The sequence below is a fragment of the Alexandromys fortis genome, unplaced genomic scaffold, assembly GCF_014885135.2.
Source record: "Alexandromys fortis isolate MF-2015 unplaced genomic scaffold, M_Fortis_MF-2015_v1.1 scaffold_412, whole genome shotgun sequence".
In the NCBI taxonomy this organism is placed as follows: domain Eukaryota; kingdom Metazoa; phylum Chordata; class Mammalia; order Rodentia; family Cricetidae; genus Alexandromys; species Alexandromys fortis.
Window position 1 is genome coordinate 47,468 of NW_026068285.1, and position 23,314 is coordinate 70,781.

Sequence of the window (23,314 nt, forward strand, 5' to 3'; positions counted from 1 at the left end):
GCAGACAAGCTGTCTGCCCTTAACAAAAGCCAGGATGCCTTGCTCCTAGCTTCCTTTGTTAAAGTGTGGATTACCTGAGAAGAGGTGTTGACTGAAACTGGTCAGGATGTTTGGGGTTTCCTTCCTTATGCAATTTGAAGGTTATCTTATAGAGATGCTAATTTAGGACCTACCTGACTGCTAGATGCAGACTGACTAAAGCCGAGGCACCTGGTTGCCTAGGCAACAGCCTTTGTGTGTTCCCGCTCATTTGGGATGGATATATAAGATGTTGGGGACAATAAACGGAGATTCTGGCCTTTTCCATGATGAAGGTGTAAGCTGTGTCTGATTATTCCTCGCGACTCCGTTCCAGTCTAGTTAGAGAATCTGTGTTGGACCCAAACGGGCTCCGACACTGCACGCATGCCGTTTTTTGAGTCACATGCGCCTTTCTATACTCGTGCTGATTCTGACTCACGTGGCTGACTCGCGTGACGATCTGGACACGGGTGACGATTTTGACACGCATCCTGACACGTGTGCCGATTCTGACATGTGTGTCGATTCTGACACGCGTGCCGGTTCTTGCACGCGTGGCGGTCTTGACACGCGTGCCAATTCTGACACGTGTGATGGTGTCGACACGCGTGACGGTCTTGACACGTGTGCCGTTTCTGACACGCGTGCTGACTCTGACACGCGTGACAATTTTGACACGTGTGCTCACTCTGGCACGCGTGCCTGTTCTGACACGCGTGGCGATCTTGACACGCGTGACAATTCTGGCACGCGTGACTGTTCTGACACGCGTGACAAGTTTGACACACGTGCTGGTTCTGACACGTGTGCCTGTTCTGACACACGTGCTAACTCTGACACACGTGACAATTCTGACACGTGTGCTGGTTCTGGCGCGCATGACGGTTCTGACACACGTGCCGATTCTGACACGCGTGGTGGTCTTGACACGTGTGTTCGCTCTGACACGCGTGGCGGTTCTGCCACTCATGACAATTTTGACGCGCGTGCTGGTTCTGACACGCGTGCTGGTTCTGACACTAGTGACGGTTCTGATACGTGAGTGTCTCTACACACATGTCGAATCTGAGCCACGTGTGCTTCTCTGCACGCATGCCTTTTTTGAGTCGCATGCGCCTTTCTATACTCGTGCTGATTCTGACTCACGTGCCTGACTCGTGTGACGATCTGGACACGCGTGCCGATTCTGACACGCGTGCTGATTCTGGCATGCGTGACAATTTAGGCACGCGTGCCGGTTCTGACACGTGTGCCGGTTCTGACACGCAAGTGGCTCTACACACATGTCGATTCTGAGACACATGTGCTTTTCTGCACGCATGCCGTTTTTTGAGTCGCATGCCCCTTTCTATCTATACTCGTGCTGATTCTGACTCAAGTGGCTGACTCGCGTGACAATCTGGACACGCGTGACGATTCCGACACGCGTGACGGTCTTGACACGCATGCCGATTCCTCTTTAAACACTGTTTTATTTTTTCAAGCCCATTTCTTTTATAACGGTCTATACTCTTTTTCTTCTCTCTCCCAAGCCTAAGTACATGTATCCAGCACTGTGACGAGAGGTGATTTCATCTGAATCTGTCTTTATTGTGTATCTGTAATCATTTTCTGACAAGCAGCACTTTGTTATTTTTTTTAATGCTAAGCAGATGTGGCTAGGACCAACTCTCTGCAGCCCTGCCTGTTTTTTCTACCCCATCAAACATGGTGGAGATATGTTCACCACCTCTGCAAGCCATGTTCACCACCCTAGTTCCAGGGACACAGTGGGTCTATGTCACCATTAAACAACTAGTATCATGTTGCTCACAGCCCCATTTAAGTTCAGGACCTCCTCCAAGAGTTTCACACCAACCTGTAATAGAGTATAACAAACTTTTATTGATTTAGGGGTAAACTCACAGAAAGAGTAGCAATCTACAGTTCTCTGCACATGCTAGGAACTGGAACCAAATCCAGCAGTCAAGAGGCCCACATACACTTTACACCTGCATTTACAGTACACGAAACCGTGCCCAAAGTGGGCCAGTATCTTAAAGGCTATGGGCTGAAGGAGTTCCCACACCAGGTTCAATTTCCAGTGTAGACTAAAGTAGGTGACTACATAGACATAGGAAGTTGGAAGTTGTGGGAGCAGAGAGAAGAGTGACTGTGACTTCCTGAAGCTGGATATGAAGGGATGGAATCATGAGTCCTTGCCTCTCCTGGATCTGAGATGGACGCCTGACTCCAGGATGCTCTTTTTGACTTCATGAGTGATGGGTCCTGTAGGGATAAGCCCTCCCCTTGGGGGCGGGCTGCCCTCGGGCGTATGTTTACTGATAAATTGGGCACACAGACGCTGCGCGCCCCTTCCTGCCTGCTCCGGGTACTCCGCTGGAACCTTGGTTTCGTGAGTCTGGTTTTGTCATTAAACTTGTTCAAATACCTATTATCATTGGTCCTCATTAATCCAACCGCCACAGGGTCCTTGCCTACCGTGACCTATGGACAGCCGCAGGTAGACCTAACAAGGGTGTTATTATCAATTAGCCCATTCATGGGGCCACTGCTGGCAAACAAGAGCAGAGACTGATACCCAGGGATGTGGAACCATGGTGGGGAAAGTAGAAAGAAATCAATGGACAGAGCTGGATCATGGGAAGTGTGGGAAGTGAGAAGAGGCGAGCAGAGCAGTCGGAGGCAAGGACAAAGAACAAGGAGTCTACCCCACCAGACCTCCCTGGACTCATAAGTAGGATACTGAGTTGCAGTGGGGCCGTGGGAAGGCTAAGTGAACGGTAAATCTAGGACACAGATTAAGCCCTCCACACCAAGGAGGGGTCCATTGTGTTGACTACTGGCTGCTTTCTGTTATGGCAACCTAATGGAGCTTGGTGTTTCCTGTAACGATTAAGATCTTGCCACTATGGTCTTTCTTTTCCTTCTCTTCCCATCAGCATTTATCTCTATGAGGAGTTTTTAAGCATAATGCATTTTATCCAATCTGTGATTTACTCATTTACCAGACATGCATTAAGCCTCACTATGTGTCAGGACGTCTGGCTTTGTTGCAGATGCAGTGGAAAGTATTGCTGACAGTGAACCGTCTTGCTGACCAGTTCTATGTGTGACCCCAAGCAAGCCATTTTTCCTGGAAATACCAGTCTGCCACCTACAGCATTTCTAAGACTCTTCTAACTCATTCCTTCCAGCACTCCCCCAATGTGTGAACTGAACACATACTATGCATGTAAGCATGCCATTTTCCAATCCAAGTGAAAGCACATGGTTAAAGACAATTTCCTGGTTTAGAGACTCGTAGGAAAAGCCTTACAACCCTATAGACACTGAGGATTATATATTCCATCAATTGCCTTCATTCAAAAGAACTAAATTAGTGACTTGGTCAGGAAACCCACACTGTTAGACTCAACATGTGCTAGGATGTGTTATCCAGACTGTACCAGCAAGACATGGTCCGAATTTAAAACCAACTAGACATCATTCAATTTTTAAAACAAAACTTTACATGGATGACTGAGGACGCACTGCAGTAAGTGTTGTTATGCTGGAAATAGGAAGTGTCCCGTGCTGAAAGTGGCCGACATGACAGTTTTCACTTCCTCTTCCAGCTCAGAAACTAAATCGTGGATATGAACACGGCTTCTAAGTGAGAGAGTGATGAGGTGGGTGGATGACTGATAATTTCTAGCAGAAACAGTAAATAGATAAAGAACATGGTCTGTTATGAAGGTCCTGATGATTGGACACAGTCAAGGTGTATTGTTTTGGGAGACAGGGTCTCACATACCCATGGTTAGTTAGCCTCAAGCCAATGATGTAGCTGAGGATGACCATGAACTTCTAGTTCTGTGCCTCCAGCTTGAGAGAGCTGGGATTACAGGCAGGTCTCCACACTGCTGGTTTTCCTGAGAAACAGATTCTAATGAAACTAGTGATTATGACACTTTTCTTTAGAATTGATAGAAAATGGGAAGAAACGTGGATGCCCCATCCCTGGTAAAACCACCATTGCCTTTTCTTTATGCCTCTTGCTACCAGCATTAGCAATCACCAGGAGAAATGGAAACAGCCTGTGTGCTTTAAAGACTATAAGAATAGGTCACTAGTTGAGAGCTGGGACTACGTCTTGGGGGTTCTATTCTTAGGGATCCTGAGCCCCATGTATTCACCGAGGGCCCTGGGTTGTGCAATATCCAACAAGACACCATTGCTGTGCTGAAAAATTTCCCTCCACACCCCCGGATTCCATTTCCCCTTCTGCCAGGGCTGCCTATAAAGAGAAGGGGCCTATGGCATCAGACACCAGCAGGACACACGCGGCAGTGAGGACCGGTCTCTGCTGACAAGCCCCAGCTCCATCACCTGCTCTGCATCATGAAGGTCCCCACAGCTGCCCTTGCTGTCCTTCTCTGCACCATGGCTCTCTGTGACCAAGTCTTCTCAGCTCCATGTGAGTCCCCATCGATACAGCTCGGGTCCCCACTCTGGTCTTGAGCAGACCACAGCAGTCTTTACTGTGGCTTCAGAGTCTACAAGAGAGAAGAAACTGATCTTTCTCTTTAAGATTTTTATTTTTCTCTCTTTGGGGAGGGGATGTCTAACCTCTTGTAGGTACCTGGGACTTGAAGTGAACAGGGGGAGTGGTGTCAATCACTTACCAGGCAGCCCTAGGATGCCTGACTCTGTCTCTGGGATGCCTTAGGCCATGCCCCAGGTGTCCTTTGCTAATTTCTTGTATTAGAGAAAGCTGTGGAAGGGACGTGGGGTAACCTACAGAGAAAGCGGAAGCCCATAGTTTAGAGCAAGAAAGAGACCAGAAACAGAAACAAAGACAGATACAGAAGTCTTTTCTAGTCCCAAAATGCAGTCAGAGCCCTAGCCTTCCTTACCCTGTCAAGAAAGTGTGTTGGCTGATTTTCCTGCCCTATGTTGACTTGAACACATTCTGACTTTCCCCCTACAGATGATGCTGACACCCCAACCTCCTGCTGCTTCTCCTATAGCCGGCAGATTAACCGCAAATCCATTGCTGACTATTTTGAGACCAGCACCCATTGCTCTCAGCCAGGTGTCATGTAAGTTCTGTCCTCCTGCTATCTCTGAAATTGTGGGTTGTGGAAGAGGGTTACGGAGGTTTCACAGCCTTGGGTGTGGGGGAGCACAGGAACTCCAGTGAGAGAGGCTCTTTAGAGCATCACTGATGATGCGTGGAGTGGAGAGTCCACAGAGGACTTCAGACTCTAGTTCTAGTTCTTGACCCTCATCTCTCTCCACAGTTTCCAAACTAAGAGAAACCGGAAGGTCTGCGCTGACCCCAAAGAAACCTGGGTGCAAGAATACATCGCTGACCTGGAGCTGAATGCCTGAGAGGCTTGGAGGCAGTGAGGTGTCCAAGTCCACAAGAGTACACAGCTAAAGTACCGGTGACAGTCCAATAGTGAGGTCCATGGGAAGTAGGTATACACTCCACATGGAAAACCCGACTGCAGAGCTTCAGGGACACTTGCCTTTTGGATAGTCACTGTCAATTCTGTGGACATCTTGTGGAAGCATGACATTTCTCACTTCCAGGAGTGGATAAATCGTTCATTGAGATAACCTGACTTTTCCTCTGCAGGCAACTGGATAGCTTTTCCACGCTGTGAAGTTCTGGTTTGAAAACATTCACTCAGCCAAACCTTTGTTCTAATAGTGTAAGCTACATAAGTCAGTCCCCACAATTACCCTTATTGACAGGATTTATTGCCAAGAGTGGAGCCCTAGGCAGGAGGAATTGAGCACAGTGACAATATGTCTGCTCTTGCTGATAAACAGGTCTGGGTGGCCCGGAATTCTCTAACAGCAGACTCAGGGAGGTGGAATCTACTGGCCTTTTGCTCTAACCCAACAAGCTAGTAATATTCTGTATTTACCCTTTGTCTTGGTTTCAATTAACACAATAGTATAGCCAAGGACATTAACTGTTTATGCCTTTGCCACTAGAGATACAGGAGAAAGGCCTGAGTCCATACACCAGCCTCAGAAAGAAATCAGTTCTCACCCGGTGTTGGCAGGCACCCTGCTGGAGCCAGAAGTCTCCAGAGAGATTCCCTTTAACTCAGCCAGCTAGATGCTGTTGAGAATCAAACACCTTGCCTTCCTCCCAAGCCCATGAGTAGTTGCTATGGTTACCAAAGCCTTATTCCCAGTCACCAGGGAAAGAAGCAGAAAGCACAGCAGCAATGCTGGGCTTTTCTACAATTATTAACCATAAACTTCCAGCTACACTTAAGAAATGTAGTTAGTGCACGAAAATGTCTTCTTAGAATTCTGTCGTGATTTAAAGTCCCATTCTTAATCAATCCTCCCGATATCTGCCGGGGAGTTTCATAGTCATGCCTCTCCCTCTGAAATGTAAGAAGAAGCTTCCTGTATCTGTTTCTGTGAGTCTGTGAAAGGCATGCTTGATACTATTGTAACTGCCTATCGAATTGTTAATTTGTCTGTATGATATAAGAAATGAAAGTCTTGTGGAGAATGATCCTTTTACTTCCTCGCCCAAAGAATAAAGAAACCTGCAGAAGAAACGTGCTCGACTCTGTTTGTTCTACCCCTCAGGTCCCGTTGCCCAGCAAGTTTTCACTTGCTGTAGACATCATTCTGGACCCGGAGGGAGAGCTGAGGCTGGGACTCAGCAGCCCCTGTTAGTGAGGCAATCAGAAACCTATGAGCCCTGTGTGAAGCAGGGATCTAAGCCTCAAGACAGCCCAGTCACCTCCACAGCTCCATCTCCTGTAAACTGTTTGCTGCCAAGTAGCCACACACAGGGACTCTCAACTTCAATTCTAATTTAATTTAATATTATTTAATTTTGTAATTTATTTTATTGTCACACTTGTGTTTGTGATTCTTAGTTCTGAATGATCTCAGGGAACTTTCCAACACCCATTCCCCCTCCCCTTGCTCACACTGTGTTTGGTGACAGTGGTAGTGGCTGTCACCAGCCTGGTCTAGGTAGATACAGTGACAAGGTCACATGCTGACAAAGAAACAATGGATGCTTTGTTTACACCAGAGAAATAATAAATATGCTCTTATAAAAGTGACTGGAATTGAGTTCTATTTTATTTCGTGGAAAATCAGAATTACGGATGAAGAGGAATAACAGCAAATAGTAAAAAGATGTAAAATAGAATCCCAGGGTGGAGGGAAGGTTCGAGACAGAGTTTCTATGTACCTTTGGAGCCTGTCCTAGAACTAGCTCTTGTAGACCAACCTGGCCTCGAACTCACAGAGATCTGCCTACCTCTGCCTCCCAAGGGTTGGGATTAAAAGCATGCGCAAGCATCGCCGGCTTAACCAAGCTTTTTTAAGAACAGTTTTGAGGATTGCTCCAAACTCGGTGTGTTTCATACCATGTCCATTTGACCTGGCTTTTTGTTGTTGTTGTTGTTGTTGTTTTGAGTCAGGTCTCACTCTATAGTCCCAACTAGCCCGAAGCTCAGAGATCTGAGTGCCTTTGCCTCCTAATTACTGAGATTAATGGCACGACTGCGCCACATTTCCCTTCCCCTCCCAAAGCTTGTGTATTAAGATATTAGTCCGCAGTACAGCAGTGTTCAGAGGTGATTGGTGATGAGGGCTCTGGCATTGTGAATTGTATTGAAGTCATATTTTAATGGGTTTAGAGAATTGGGTGGGATTTCTGTGATAGCATCAAGACCTATTTCTTCATTGCTTCTCTTCGCATGCCTCTGCCATGATGAGGCCTCACCATTTGACTGAAAGTACCCTGGTCATCTTCAGAAACCATGAGAGGAAATAAACCTTTCTTCCTTTGAACTGAGTTTCTCATGTATTGTCAGGGTGATTGAGAGCAGACTAAAGCACCTGCCAGTGAGGCAGCGCACCTGAGACTGCACAATCAACCATCCACACCTGACAGAAAGGGAAAGCTGGGCTCAGAGAGCTTAAGCAATGCAACATGGTCAAAATCAGAACATAAATGAATGATACAACCAAGTCACCACACTCAACTTTTACTTGCAAACTCTTCTATTCTACTGACTTGCAGCAACCGCCCAGTCAAGCTACCCCAGATCAAGCAAGTCAGAGGTCCAATAGAGAAACACTCCTGGGGCTGGCAGGATGGATAAAGGTACCTGCCACCAAGCCTCATGGCATGGTTTAGCTCCAGGACCTATGGGATAGAGAGAGAACCAACTTCTTCAAATAATCCTCTGATCTCCACATGCACACAAAACGAACAAATGAAAAGTATTTTTTAAAAAGGAGAGGCTACCATTACTGAAGCCTCGTTGTCCCCAAGTTGGCAGGGTTGTAAGTGACATTGTTGCTCTCATGAAGTTCCACCAGCAAAGGGGGCAGTTACTTAAGCCACTTACTTTACCTGCAAACTATGGAACTGTCAATCAACCAGCCATTTCTGTTCTAATCAGGGAAGCTGACTTGAGAACTTTGGGCCCTTTAAATATCTCCTGGCTGTCCAGTGAGTCGCTAGTTCAGCTGCCCAAACCGTAGGAGACCTCAGTTTACCTGCAGAAACTGCCAGAGCTGTCAAGGTCACAGTGGAATCTCCTGCATCAGCTCTAAGCGACATTATGTGGGTGTCTGTGTTTCACTCACCATCATTCCAAGTAACCTGAGATCGCCCCAAAACCTATGTTTGCCTCTAGCAGCCCAGCAGCTTCAGATGACACTGTCTACAGGTGTGTCTCTGTGAATCTTAAGATGTCTTTAGTAGAAAGGGGAGAAACATGTGTTCAAGACAGCTGGAGTGGACAGGACCAGTACAACTTGTTGGACTGGGGAGATTTAGCTAAAGATTTGTGGTTAGCAAGCAGGAGACTATCCATCTGCATGGCTGGTCAAACAAACAGCCCTCCTTGTACATCTAATCCAAGAGACCCCAAAATGTCCTGCAGCTAAGGTCTAGAAAAGTCTCATTCAAGAGGTTTTATTCGTGGCTTGCTGTCAATTATCACTGATAGAGTGGACTGACTTGGTAACACAAAACACAGACAAGGGTAGGGCTACCAGTTCAAGGCTCCTCCAGCAGCTAGAGTGGAGTCAAAGAGGTTCAGGGCATGTCTGGAAGCAGCACATTTAAACTGTGTCTTCAAACAACAGCAGAAGTGCAGAGAAGGTGAGAGACCACAGAAAACGGAGAGAGGCCTCAGAAAACCATGAGACTGCAAAAGCCAAGATCTGTGGTGGAAGCTGACTGACAAAGCTGTAAACATCAGTTCTAAGCCGGTGTTGGGCCAGGCACTCAAGGCAGAGCCTTCCTGACACTGAGGGGCTCCCCTTGGCTGTCTGTTGCTTCCATCTGAATAGAACCAAAGGGCCCAAGGCAGACTGCTAAGACAATGGTGGCTCTCCAAAGGTGGTGCCTGGACAGCTGAGGGAGCATCACCTGGGAACCAGAAACACAAGTTGCAAGGCTTTACCAACCTTTAGGCAGTGGGCCCATCAAGCCGTGATTTCAAGAGCCTCTGGGCCATGATGGTGCACACTAAAACCACTTATGGGCCTTTTCCTAGTCAGACATTCCAGACTTCAGCCAGGGCCATATTTCTCTATGGTAGAGTGCTCTGGCTTTCTCAGGGTGTTTGGTAGCTGTTTTGAGGAGGAAGCCAATCCAAACTAAGCCTGAACTAATGAACCCTATCAGGTACAAAGTGAGCTGTGGTCCCAGGCAACCCAGATGCAGCTTCTGGTTTGGAATTTCTCCCTTAGATGGGTTTCTAGGAAGACAGACAGACCCTGACAGACTTACAGGAATCCTTTTTTTTTTTTTTTTTTTTTTTTGATTGGTGCTCAAGGAAGAGTGTGCTATTGTTGAGAAAAACAAAACAAAACTTCAGGGTCTTTTAAATTTGACTTGCTATCCAATTACTTGTGATGGGTTTTGCTGTTTGCTGAGGTTAATCAAGGTACATATATATCTACATAATTTCATATCAGTTTAAAGTTGGAGAAAGAAAAGAAAGGGAATCTTCCCAAAAGAAGTGCAGGCCTCCCTTCTGGGGGAAGGATATAGAATAGATTGAGGGGTGGGCTCTTGTTCATTTTCTTTGTTGGCATATGAAGGGCATTTGCATTTTGTATGTGATGTATTTATTTCTTCTGTTTTGCGCTGTAGAGCAGAAAAGTTCAATCATTGTGGGCCCTTTATCTTGGAGGTGTTGAGTTGTGTACTTCCTATTGCCTCAGAAGAAACTATTGTCTAACTCTGAAACTAAAGGGACATTGCTATTCTTTCTGGTGTGGTAACTACTAGAAAATGGTGTTGCCCACTTTGGAACACACAGAGGGGACAGAGATGGTCTGTCCCCAGCACCACTATCTTCCACTGGCAGACGGTGGAGGACAGAGAAGTGAGAGAACTTAAAGCAATGAATCACTGGTAAAGATGGCTTGTATTGAGGAACACAGGGGAGTCCTTTAGTAGTGAACACACACTGGGAAATACCTGCAGCTTCCAGTACCCTTCTTTTGTGGGAGCAACATCTACAAAAAAAAGGATTCTATAAGAGTCATCAGATCCCCAGATCCTGGGTGGATGGGTCTTGCTTAAAATGAGTTATAATCTGCACCTTGGGTTTTTCAAATGTGTTACCCTAATGTAAGCTTTTCTCACATCATCACGCCGGTCATAAAGGCTACCTTACAAACACCAGAATTTTTCTTAGCCATTTCTATGTTGTAGATGATTGAAATTACATCCAATGTTAAATTGATGCAAATGGCTGGAGATTACACATGTGTTTGGTCCCTCCCCCAGGGTAGGGTTTTTCTAGGTAGGAAATAAATTCTTAGGTTCAGAATTCCTTGGTCAAAGGCTAAGAACATGAAATCCCATATCTGACAGGGCTTACTGCCATTTGGTTAGAGTATTTTATGTGGGAGACGGGTTTGGGAGAGGCTCCTGGGGAATCTCTCTGGAAGGAGCAGTCATCTAAAAGGCTGTCTGTATTCTCAGTGCCTGCTAGTTCAGCCCTTTGCTGGTACTGCTGAAACCAGGTCGGGGTGAAATCATATGGGTTGCATTCTCCAAGAGTTAAGGCATCTTTGCTTATTCACATCTGTGTGGCTAGAGCAGCTGTGGAATATGAGAGAAGTTCTGTTCTGTGAGGGAAACTATGATTTCAGAACCCTAGTGAGAAGGAGCCCTCGAAGTGTGACCATGGGGATGACACCAACATTTCACCTCCTCGTCCTGTGGAAACCACTTCCCTGTAAACAGCCCAAGTCGAGCGAGCACCTGACCGATGTGTGCAGCCATTCTGAGCCCCGTGGTTACCCAAGACCCCTCTTACATGTACAAGTCAACAGGACACTTCCTCTCTGTCACCTCCCCCCAGCTCCCAGCTGCCCCAGCCCAGGGTTTACCTACTAAGAGACTAGGATGCAAGTTGGCTCCAAGAAGGACGATGGCAAGTGAGTGCCCAGACCTCATCTCATCCTGCCTGTACTCTGAGGTCCTTACTCACTTGCCTCCCATCTCTGTTCCTGGGCCTCCTCAGACAAGTCTTTCTTCAACGGTGATTCATGTCTCTAAGCTTGGGTAAGACCACATCGCCAAAATACTACAGACAAAAGTAGCCATGTTGTGAAACAACTTCCTAAGGGATTTTCAAAATGCCTTAGGCTGTAGGTTTTGGGTGGTTTCCTTTCCAAAAGACTTTAGCTTTCTATTTCCTATATCTCAGAAGAAGGGTTGAATCTTGTCCTGTTTGGGACAGTTGCTTCCCAGCTGCCATCTGAGTAATAAGGTTCCTCAGCCCGTGTCACGTGTGATCTGCAGGGTGAGTCTCTTCTTAGGCTCGAGTTCCTCAGAAGAGCTGGAACAAGCAGCTGGCTATCCATCCACTCAGCGGCACTTCCCGCACTGGGAGGCAGTGACCAGCTGCAAAGCAGAGAAGGAAATGAAAGGGGCCAGATGATTAAACGAGCAACCTCCAATTGCCTTTCAGTTCTCCCCAATCCTCACCCTTGAGCAGCATTGTTCCATCTACTTTCTTATGATTTTATCCTTGGTTTAAAAAAGTACACTATAAAAAAAATGGAAGTGATTCATTTGTCTCAATGAGCACTGCCTTGGGTCCCCCCCTTAGAGTTGGCCCAGACCCTCAAGCATCTGTGGCTTTTTCTGTGACCACACATCGTCCGCCAGCTGGCTCCTAACAAGTTGGTAGGTGGCTGTTAGGAAAGTACTAGGCAAGGCCAGGTAAAAACAGGTCTTCCTGTCCTTCTCTGAGAGAGGCAGGAAATGTAAAGTCGCTGGGAATGAGGGTAGGAGAGTCTGAAAGGCACCCAGGGTGGCTGTAGGTGGGCTTAGGGGATCCTGATCTTTGAGGGTGCAGAGAAAGGCCAGGAGGGGTCTTCTGGCCTGGCCCGAGAGCAGCAGGGAGTCAGGGAGGAGCTGTCTCGGGCAGAGGAAGAAGAATCTGGCTTATGAGACAACCACCGCCACCACTCAGGTCATTTTGGGAAGGTCTAGGGATGATAGGCTGGGGAGACAGTCCTGAGACATTGGAATGACCCTGAGCTTAGCCTCCCAAGCCAGAGGAGATGCAGAGAAAGGTGAAACCAGAAATTCCCTTGCCTATTCCTTAGTCTCCACGGCTTCTTAGTCAAAACTGATAGGTCTATCCCAACTCTACCTGGCACTGGTGTCAATCAAGGACACACAGAACTGGACGCCTGAGTCCTGGAAACAGGAAAAGTGCCAGCTACATCTGTAGACGGGTTAAAGAACAGAGACCCAAGGATGACCTGGTTGCCAAGAAACTGCAGTCTGGATACTTAGCAAAGATTAATTTGCTTAGCCAAATTAACTAAAAATGTATCAGTGCGCGTTAATTGTATAAAACTATGAACTTGACTGGGACATTTTCATCCGTGTGTGACATATTTGATCATATACACACTCCCGTTACCTTCTATTCCCTGATAGGGCCCCATCTGCTTTATTTTTGTCTTTCCCCTCCCGTTATGTTCTGTATATAAGAGAAACATGAGACCCTTGTTTCCAAAGGCTGGCTCTTTTCATTTATTGTGATGATCTCCAGTTCTATTTTCCTGCAAATGGCGTGACTTTGTTCTTCTTTATGGAAGAATAATAATATGTTTATATATATATATATATATATATATATCACATTTTCTTTTTTTGTTTTGTTTTGTTTTCTGAGACAAGGTTTCTCTGTGTAGCCCCGACTGTCCTGGAACTCACTCTGTAAACCAGGCTGGCCTCAAAGTCAGAAATCCGCCTGCCTCTGCCTCCTGAGTGCAGGATTAAAGGTGTGTGGGTCACCATACCTGGCTAACATTTTCTTTATTCATTAGCTGTAGATATACACATAGGCTGATTACAGAACTCGGCTTTTGTGAATAGTGTCGTGATAGACCTGGCTTTGAGGTGCCTCTGCTGTATGCTGACTTAGATACCTTTGAGCTTATACCAAAGGCAGGGCAGCTGAATTGTGCGGTGGTTCCCTTCATTTTAGAAGAATCCCTGTATTGGTTTCCATCATGGCTCTACAGTTCCACCAGCACTGTACCAGGGACTTGGCCTCCATCTCCTCACCCATCTTTGTGGTTTCAGCCATACTGACGGGGCCAAGATGGCGTCTCAGCGTCATCTTGTTTTGGAGTTCGCTGACAGCTAATGATTGAACTTCTTTTTCTGTATTTACTGCCACCGGTATTTGTTTTAAGAAGCGTCTGTCCGGTTTATTTACTCATTCATTGGCTGAGTTATTTGGGAATTTTTTGGGTTAACTAATCTTACTTCCTTATTTATTCTGGATACTAATCCTCTGTTATGTGAAGAGCCCAGCAGAGATGTTTTAGCCCTTTCTGTGTAGCCTGGTTATTGCTACTACTAATTTTGTTGTCATTGCCTTGAGACAGATGTTCTGTGAGATCCAAAGAAGGATCTGCAACAGCTGTGGCATAAACTCATTCTGAACAAGTTTATTAAATATGTAACAAGCAAAGTGAAAGAACACACGGCAAGGAAGCAGATAGAAAGAGCGGAGAGCAAAATACTCGCTGCATCCAGCCAGCTGTCTCTACAGCTGGAGTAGTCCAATGGAGAAAGCGCACAAAAGGTAGTGTCACCAGCATCATTGAACAGAAACAACTGGGACCCCTTTCAAGCGGTCTTACTGTAGGTCCCCATCCAGAGCTCTGGGTCCCAGATGAGCCTCTGCCTTTCCTTTCCCTCACTAGGCACTTTTACATTACGGGTTAAACAACAGCTACATTGTTAGAAATAGTTTAAGTTGTAGCTGCTCTCAGTGACACAATGGTTTTGCTGTCCTCTTCCTGTTTGGGCAGGAGGTGGGAGCCAACCAAGCCTCAGACAAAGGGTTGTGGAGAACACTTGACACAAGCCCTCTTAGCTGTCACAGAGGAGGGGGCAACCCTCCTTCCAGTCCAGCTTTTCAATGAGTTTAAACAGTATTCAACCATCTGCCAATATAAAATACATTATAAAGGGTCTCATGTAGTCTAATTCAGTGGTTCTCAACCTTCCTAAGGCTGTGACCCTTTAATATAGTCCTTCATGTTGGGGTGACTCCCAACCATGGAATTATTTTCGTTGCTACCTCATAACTATAATTCTGCTACTGTAATGACTAGCAATGTAAATATCTGTTTTCTGATGGTCTTAAGTGACCCCTGGGAAAGGGTCATTCGGCCCCCCAAAGGGGTTGAGACCCACAGGTTGAGAAACACTGCTCTTGATTAAACTCAAACTTATTATAGAGTTTAGGTCAGCTTTGAGCTCCCAGTCTTCCTGCCACTCCTCCCTAGGTGCAGCACCGATCTGCATCAGCATGCCCAGGTTGGTCTAAGATCTTCGTAGAGCATGTCTGCATGTTCTAGCTGCTTGCTGAAGAGATTCCAGTAACTGACTATGCCACCCCTCGCCTAGTCCTGCCAATAACAAAGTGGTTGACACCTATGCTGTGTGTAGTTGAGTAATTGTTTGGGTTTTTTCTCTAAGATCTTATTCCAAAGCCACCAACTAACACGTTTATAACTTGACAGTTACCATTTCCGACCCCAGAGGTGTGAGATAATGACTTTTTTTTTTGAATGACCCACTCCTAAGACTGATGATTCTATTGCCTTTGTTCTGCAAATTCAGCATCACTGGTAGGAAAAATGGGGGGAGGGATGAATGAGAAAATCTGAAGGAGGAGTAGGTGACAGGAAATGGCCATAGTTCCTCTAGTTTCAGATTCATGAAACAGATAAAACATTATTTTATAAAACAATGATTATCTTATAAAATACTGTACATCTAGTCTATGATGTTTCTGTACCAGAGAAAGTCAATCTTTTAAAATTGTTAATCTCACCTGTATGGGTGCTTTGCCCGCATGTGTGTGCATGGCTGGATAGTGTACTGTGTTGGACAAGCTTGGTGCCTGTGGAGGCCAGAAGAACCCAGGTCCTCAAAATCCAAGAGCCAGTGCTCTTACCCACGGAGTAGTCTCTCCAGCCCTGACAAATTCAACCTTGATCTTATGAACTTGAGTTTTATTTTTTTTTCTTCTAGATTGACATTTCTAAGAATCCTGCAGCTTTCTTGGTTCATTTCTACATGCCTGTAATCCCAGCACTTGAGAGGCTGAGACAGGAGGATCTCACGTTTAAGACTAGCTTGGACCATGTAGCAAAATCTTCTCTCAGAAAGGAGAAAAAGTTGCATTCCATTTTTAAAATCTATCAATTCCATGAATGACTAAGTACAGAACTAATGGAAAGCTAAATGCTGTCTAAGAAATTAAAATAATTTGTCCAGGATCCATGACCGTGTAGCTCATTAATCACATAACTAACATGTTATACTTAAGTTGCTTGATTGCAACTTTCAGAATCATGTAAAAATGATCATTTAAAATACTGAATTTTAAACAAAATTTCTTAAGTTTGGATCTAGGATTTTTCTCCCAGTTCCCTAAGTGATTTACATGTAGACCAAAAACTACTGGCTTAATCACTCAAGTGTTATGATCATGGCACGAGTGGAACCCTAGCAGGTCCCATGGAGGGTGAGGACCACAGGCAGGAGACAAATATGCCAAACAGACAGAGCTTGAGAGTGGAGATTATTGATAGAAGGATAAAGGGAAGGAGAGAGAGAGAGAGAGAGAGAGAGAGAGAGAGAGAGAGAGAGGGGGAGGGGGGGGGGGGGGGGGGGAGGGGGGGGGGGGGGGAGGGAGGGAGGGAGGGAGGAAGGAAGGAAGGAAGGAAGGAAGGAAGGAAGGAAGGAAGGAAGGGGAGACAGAAAGCTGCCTCCTCAGAGAAAATGGCACAGAGGAGTGGGAGTAGGTGGGGCTTGTCTCTTAAAGGGACAAGGTACTGTCTGCCATGAACGCAGGTGTGAAGCAGGGCACAGGGCATGACACACTGTGCCAGGTTCCCAAGGGCCAGGGCCAAGGTGAGCCTGGACACTAACACTCAAGATTTAACTTTTTTTTTTAAATAAAAAAGCAAACAAGGTACTTCTGGAAATGGGTATGTTTTACAATATTATTTTTCTAAAATCCATGTTCTACAAAAATCAGTGGTTTGCATTAAAGAAAAGACAATTGGCCAATCTATGTGTTAGTCGGCTTTCTATTGCTGTGACTAAATACACGTGATAATCAACTTTAAAAGAAAGAAAGTTTTATTTTGAACTAATTGAGAGATTTCAGTTGCTGGGTGTTAAGTCCTATAGCTCTGGACCTGCGGCAGCATGGTCTATCATGGTGGGAACACATATCAAAAAATACTGACTACTCATATTTTTACCTCAGGAAGCAAAGCCACACTAGGACTGCAATTCCTTAGCCACTTCCCCATAGCATAACAGGCTGGTGAATAAGTCTTTGATCCATGAGCATTTGCGGGAAATTCAGTCAACCTACAGCAATACACAAAAATACTGCTTTTGTTGCCGTCAAATTTCTATTAAACCAGTTGCCTAGATTAGAGCTCACCAACACTGGTCCTCAGAAGAAATCCAGCACATTGTATATTTGTAAATATAATATTTTATTGAAATAGGGTCATGCCTATTCATTCAGTGTTGTGTTTACTTCTTCACTAGCAAGACAGAAATGAACAGCTGTGACAGAAGCTACGTGGATGCAAAGCTAAAAATATTTACAGGTAAAGTCTGAGGATGTAAGGCCTATATTGTGTTTTTAAGTAGAAGAAAATCAGGCAGAGCCAAGATCCTTTTTTATAAAATGCAAAAAGGGCAAAGTCAAGAATATTTCATGAAGTATCCGTATGCAACAAGAATACTAAACTGACATCCTGTAATAATAAGGGGGGGGAGAAAATGGAAGTAAATGATTCTACTAGCATGTGAGTTCACATTGGTTGGGTCCCTTTCAACTTTTTAGTGCGTAAATAGAAGAGACTACTCAGGAGGCTGGAAGACTGTTGAGTGACTGCCCGGGGAGATGAAGAATTAACGTCTGTTTCATCCAAAACCGGTTCTCACAGAGAAAGAACAAAGAGCAACTTTTCATGCTACACAAGTTACTTTCCTCATTGCTGTGACAAGAAGCCCGATGAGGAGGAAGGGTGTGTCTTGGCTGACGGTTTGAGGAGACACAGCAGAGACTGATACCAGCTCTCAGTCAAGCTTCTCCTTTCGGTGCAGCTCAGGGTCCCAAACACATGCAGGGTGGGTCTTCCCGCCTCCATTAACCTAATGTAGAGAATTCCTCACAGAAATGCCCAGAACCTTGTCTCTTCAGTGAATCTGGCTCCTGTCAAGTTGACAATCAGTGTTAGCCATTGTATAAATTCCTCTGGATAAGTAAAATGAGTTTCTTGGGAGTTTCTTACAGAGCAGTGGAAAACTCGAAATGGCAGTATTTTCCTGAAGTCACCAGCCACCCTACCTACTAAGCTCTTAGTTTCAATGGCTGTGACTTTGCAGCAGGGTTGGTGCGAGCCTAGGTTCAGAGCTTTGAGCTAGCTAGCCTTAAAGCTGCAGAGGTGACAACAGGCTGAGGCAAACCAGACTCTAGCGGTGACATGTCTCAGTGTGCTCTCTCCCTGCCCTTACGGGACACTTTGCTGACCTCAGCAAACACTGTCTGGCTGTGGGAGGCTTGCTTTGCTTCAGTCTGGCAAGTAGTTCAGCGGCATGGAAGCTTGTTGAAGATGGAGCTTACCCTGGCTAATATTTGGGGGTTCATCTCACTACCAGGAAGCTCATGTGACCAATTATGGCCAACCCATGAACTGGAAGCCTGAGTAAAATGTGTCACTTCTGAACCAACACAGTTAAGTCAGTGCGCCTTTCAAGTCCTTCCCCTCACAGAGTCTGCAAGTGAAGATGGAGCATCCTGAAGGCCCGAGTCACCACTGGGAGGAGAGCCGCTATGAGCTGGGGATCACACAGAGTAGTCCTTGGTCCCACTGTAGCAGCATTGCCCAAGTGCTCACTAGAAAGACAGAAGCTTGAGCCATGTCCCAACCTGTATCCTGGGAGAATTCTGGGACTCTTTTGACACAAACCCTAAAGAGGATTCTGGTGTAACTGAATATTGAAACCCAATTACCTAACCCACATAGATCATACGTGAACAGGAAACTTGTATATATAACAAAAACCTGCTGGGTTCTGCTACCTGGGCTAGCCTAACCTCCCCTGACCCTTGTAGAGTAGACTACAGGGTACTTAGTTTTCTCCTGTCATTGGCTCCGCCTGAGCATCTCTGGCTTATTCATCACTTTCTGGTCACAAGCAGTCAAAACTTTCCTTCCAATTAACATTTTCAAAATTTTGAGAGTTAAATTCTCAAAATTTATTTAACTTTACTACTTCTCCTATTATTATTGCTATCATCGTCATCATCATTTTGTGTGATACACATGCATGGGCATGCGCATGCCAAGTCGCATGTGTGGTGTGGAGGTGAAGGACAACTTTGTGGAAGGATTCCAGGGATCAGATTCAGGTCGCCCTCTGATTTGAATGCTAATCCATCCCCCTCTAGAAACACCTCCCAGACACGCAGGGATAACGTTTTATGTAGGTAATACTTAGCTCTATAAAGTTGACACCGTAGACCTAACCATCACAACAAACAATTGTGGTCTTTGTGAAGGTGCAGCTGGTGTACAACAGTCAGGGAGCAATCACATCAGCCCGCCCTGCCCATGACACTATTCCACCAGCCAGGGGTGATGTGGGGATGGAAATCAATAACCAGGAGAAACTAGAGGATAGCCAGGTCTCAGGGAGACTCCCAAACCTGCTGGAGACGTACGCTGTGTATGGAGCTGTGTCTCTCATTGGCCATACAGCAGAATTAAAGCCCACAGGTCTCAGGCACTGAAGCTCCGAAGAAACTGCCCTGACTTGCCTCCGACTCAGTCCATATTGTAAACCTGTTGTGGTTCTCGGTGTTGATTTCCTTTAATATCCCCGGAGGAGACCTAAAGTTACCTGGTCCAGGTACAAATGAAGTTTGTGACTTTGGGAGTAAGCACCAGCATTGGACTTGGGGAAAGATCCTGACTGACTTGAATGTGAGCCCGACTTTGGAATTAGCTCTCTACAGTTAAGCCAACCCTTTGGGCAGGTGTCTGCATCAGGAAACAGGTGCCTGCATAAGAGGTATTCACTCCAAAGAGGGTGGCTGGGGACAGTGCAGAAAGACCCAGCAATTTCTATATATTCTGAATATTCATGAGGCATATATATATATTATCCTTAAAGTTTTCATTCTGTATTTTCGTTTGCCACCTGAGCCTCACCACAGAGACGACTATGGAAAACGTTCTCCTAGGAAACAAAGTGCACTGCAGGGGATATTGCTATGCCTCTGGGGCAACGACCAGCAGGGAGTGTTCCCTCCTGCAGGTGGGTTTGCTAGGCTGGCACTAATATTAGCAAGCACTGGACACAGAACCCCGCACCTCACAAGTTCTCAACAAACGTCAGCTGTTGCTCATCCATGGAAACATGCTTGTGTGCACACACAGAATACGCCACTTTGGAAACATGCTTGTGTGCACACACAGAATACACCACTTTGGTATTCATTCCAGTGGAGCGTTTCTCTAGACCAGTGGTCCTCCACCCCTTAATACAGCCCCTCATGTCGTGGCGACCGCCCCTCAACTATAAAATTATTTCAATGCCGCTTCATAACTGTAATTTTGTTACTGCTATGAATTGGAATGTAAATATCTGTGTTTTCCAGTGGTCTTAGGTGGCCCCTGTGAAAGGGTCATTTGATCCCCCACCTAAGAGGTCACGACCCACAGGTTGAGAACCGCTGCCCTAGACCGTGTCAATTATGATCCACTTTATAAACTACTGAGGTCAGCTTCAATTTCTCAGGAAAGCATTCCCTGGGAAACATGGCTTGCTGTTGTGAGCTCATATTTCCATGTCCTCTTGCAGTATCCCTGTTCATCTGTGATTCTGATTTGTGAGGAAAACAAAATCAAGAATAATCATAATGAAAAATCTCTCTGGCATTTTATTGAAGCACCTTTAATGTGCTAAACGCAACACCAAGTCAAGCTATTCAATAAGCATTTGTTGCTTCATATATGTGGTTCAAATTCTCCCTCAGAAAGCTAATCACACTCAGTGATTGGTAGAGGTTGTCTGAGAAGAAGCTGAAGGGAAGGGGGAAAGGACGAAGAGCAAACCATGAGATATCCACACCGTGGTCATTGCATAATACCTTTTCAAAACAAAAATATGGTGCAAGCACAAAATGAGATACATAAGCAAGACTAAAGTCAAAGAGGAACCTAGAGGCTGGGTAGGCTTTAGGGTGGGGCCACAGAGGAGAAGGCTCTCAGAACTGCACAGTCAAACATCTCCTCATTTGACCCATAGATGTTACACTTCCTTGGAGCCTCCAGACCCTTCCAGAGTTCGGTTCCGGGTCAGTGATGTTTTCCTGGACCCAGTACTGACTGGGGTCAGCACAGATCTGCCAACCTCTCTGGACCTGGAAACTGCAGAGAAGGGCAGAAAGTGGACCCTTAAGGACATCCACAGGGGACCCCTATATCCTTCTCTTCCCATACGTCTCAGGGCCTGACTTCGTGTTTTCCCCCAATCTTAGGGATTGTGGATCTGCTCTAAGCATCTGTGAGGTCTTTGGAAAGCCAGTTTCCTTCTGGCATCCCATCTTCGCAATGCCCAGGGAATATGCAGGTCCTCGGCCAGGTCTGAACACCCAAGAGCCTCCCTGATGGGCCTTAGGGAACCATAGAGCCCCTCCCAGCATCCTGGTCATATGATAGCCAGTCATAATCTCTGTGGGATCTTCCGTGAACTCATCAAGAAGCAGCAGGCAGGTCTGTTAGGGATGTTTTCTGTGAGAGACAGAACAAGAAAACCTAAGGAACCATGCAGCGGAAGAGATCAGCTAGCCACTCTGTGCCCTCGCCTTGAGGAATGGGTAGAAGTGTGTGCCAACAGTACTCACGGTGAGGACAAGGGGAGCTGACATCTATTGCATGACATTTTATTTAGATATATCTATTTTACTTTCTTTTGGGTGTTTCTTGTTTTTTTGGTTTGAAACTCTACATCTCTCTATAGAGAATTTCGTTTTTTGATCAAATTTCTTCTGCTTCTCATTGAGAAATGCCTGAATCTCACAGGAAAGTCAAGGACCTGCCAGATTGCTAGGAGCTAGTTGAACCCAACGTTTTTCTTGTCAAAATCTGTTGGGCTTCCATTTCCCATTCGGAAACTAGGACATTCACTCCCTGTGGCTCCCAGAACAAAATAGAATTGCTAAAACCTTCTCAAAGGAGAATTCCCTGGGAAATGATCTAGAAGTCCCTGGGGGTTCCCCACTTGGAGGGTGTCAAGCACATACTTGGGCATTGTGGCCCCAGCCATAGCCAGACACAGGCATGAAGGAGGGTCTCACAGATGAGAAAGAAGAGGGTTTCAGTGACGAACATGCCTCCTGGGTCTAAGACATCGACTCTCTTTATAGGCACCCCGGGATTTGGAAGGTGAAACACCGGGGAGATCAAGAGGGACTTTTAACCATGTTACTGGCTCGGGTCACCGCAAAGTCTCGGGCAGTCTGTAAGCCTGGTTCAGCAGATTACTCACTGGGGGAACGGTTTCCACAGAGAGGAGGTGTGATGTTGGGTTGCTGGGTAGCTGGGGACTTCTCGTCAGAGCAGATCTGCATACCAAGCTCTTTCCACAGAGCCTCCTGGTAGCCTCTCCAGTTATCCCAACCGTGCCATGTGCCACAGAGGCTAATGCCACAGAGTCCTGAAAAGCACAACCCAAGCCAAGGCCATGCCTTGCATGGAGAGAGCAGAACTAGGGAAGCCACAGCTGCAGGTGAAGCAAGGTTGAGGGTGGCAACGGGTATGGTATGTCATGTCTGTAATCCTGGCACTTGGGAAGTAGAAGCAGGAGGGCTGCAACAATTCATGACCAGTGTGGTATATGTATATATATATATATGTGTGTGTGTGTGTGTATGTATGTATATATATATATATATATATATGTATTTAGAGAGACCTTTTTCCGAAAGAACATAAGTGGGCCCCATATCAATGCAGGTTCATATTATAATTCAGAGTCAAAACCCACAACAGCTTATAATAAGAAACTGACTGCTTTGATGAGTTAAGCAGTTATTTAAAGGCTGAGTTTATCACTCCTTTTCTTGCTTTGAGACAGAGTCTTGCTCTGTAGCTCAAGCTGGCCTCAAACTTGCCCAAACACGCCATCCTCCTGTCTGTGCCTCTGGAATGCTGGGGTTATAGGCTGAGTTCATTGTTCTTACGGCTTTAGCCTGGCTCCCTTACTGGTCAACATATTTTTTTTCCTTAGAAGCATCCAAGTTACGTGACCTCACAATCCTTCTTGCCCAAGATGTGGTGGGAATGTTATTTCTGTCGCCCAGTCATGATGTCATCACCACGTACATCAGCCTCTGTGGTGAGGGAGGCGTTATCCCAGCACGGGTCAGAGTTTGGCTCTGTGGGAGGGAGCATTCATCTGTAGATCCGCTGTGTACTTACTGCTATCAGCCGACATCCCACCTCCTGGCACTGTGGTCAGTGTTTCCATACAGCAGGACTTGAAAAGTGAGCAGCTCAGCTCCTCTTGTTCATCCTGACCGCGTAGTCCTCCCCGTATCCCAGAGTGTACAGCACTAGGCAATCCTCTGGTCAATCCTAGCTTTTGACTCCTCCTAGTCCATATTTGACTAGGGAACATGGCTGGAGCCCCAGGAGG

The 23,314-nt window shown here is 46.0% G+C and overlaps 1 protein-coding gene and 1 long non-coding RNA gene across 3 annotated transcripts in view; one reads left to right on the forward strand and one right to left on the reverse strand.

Annotated features, from left to right (window-relative positions):
- LOC126494823 (C-C motif chemokine 3-like) overlaps nt 1-7,113 on the forward strand; it is a 21,240-nt gene extending 14,127 nt beyond the window's left edge. The window contains exons 1-3 of one of the 2 annotated variants that reach the window (XM_050132248.1): nt 4,303-4,480; nt 4,994-5,105; nt 5,307-7,113. In XM_050132248.1, the coding sequence (XP_049988205.1) occupies nt 4,405-4,480; nt 4,994-5,105; nt 5,307-5,397 (279 nt within the window). In that variant the 5' untranslated portion in view covers nt 4,303-4,404 and the 3' untranslated portion in view covers nt 5,398-7,113. Of the gene's footprint in view, nt 1-4,302; nt 4,481-4,993; nt 5,106-5,306 lie in introns of those variants that run through there. The other variant, XM_050132249.1, reaches the window with a different exon arrangement.
- A 4,509-nt stretch (nt 7,114-11,622) lies between these two features.
- On the reverse strand, nt 11,623-21,110 carry LOC126494824 (uncharacterized). Its single transcript, XR_007590076.1, has 2 exons — nt 16,852-21,110; nt 11,623-11,941 (listed from the first exon to the last, which is right to left on the reverse strand). It is a non-coding gene; the product is annotated as an uncharacterized lncRNA (long non-coding RNA).
- Nucleotides 21,111-23,314: the final 2,204 nt, after the last annotated feature.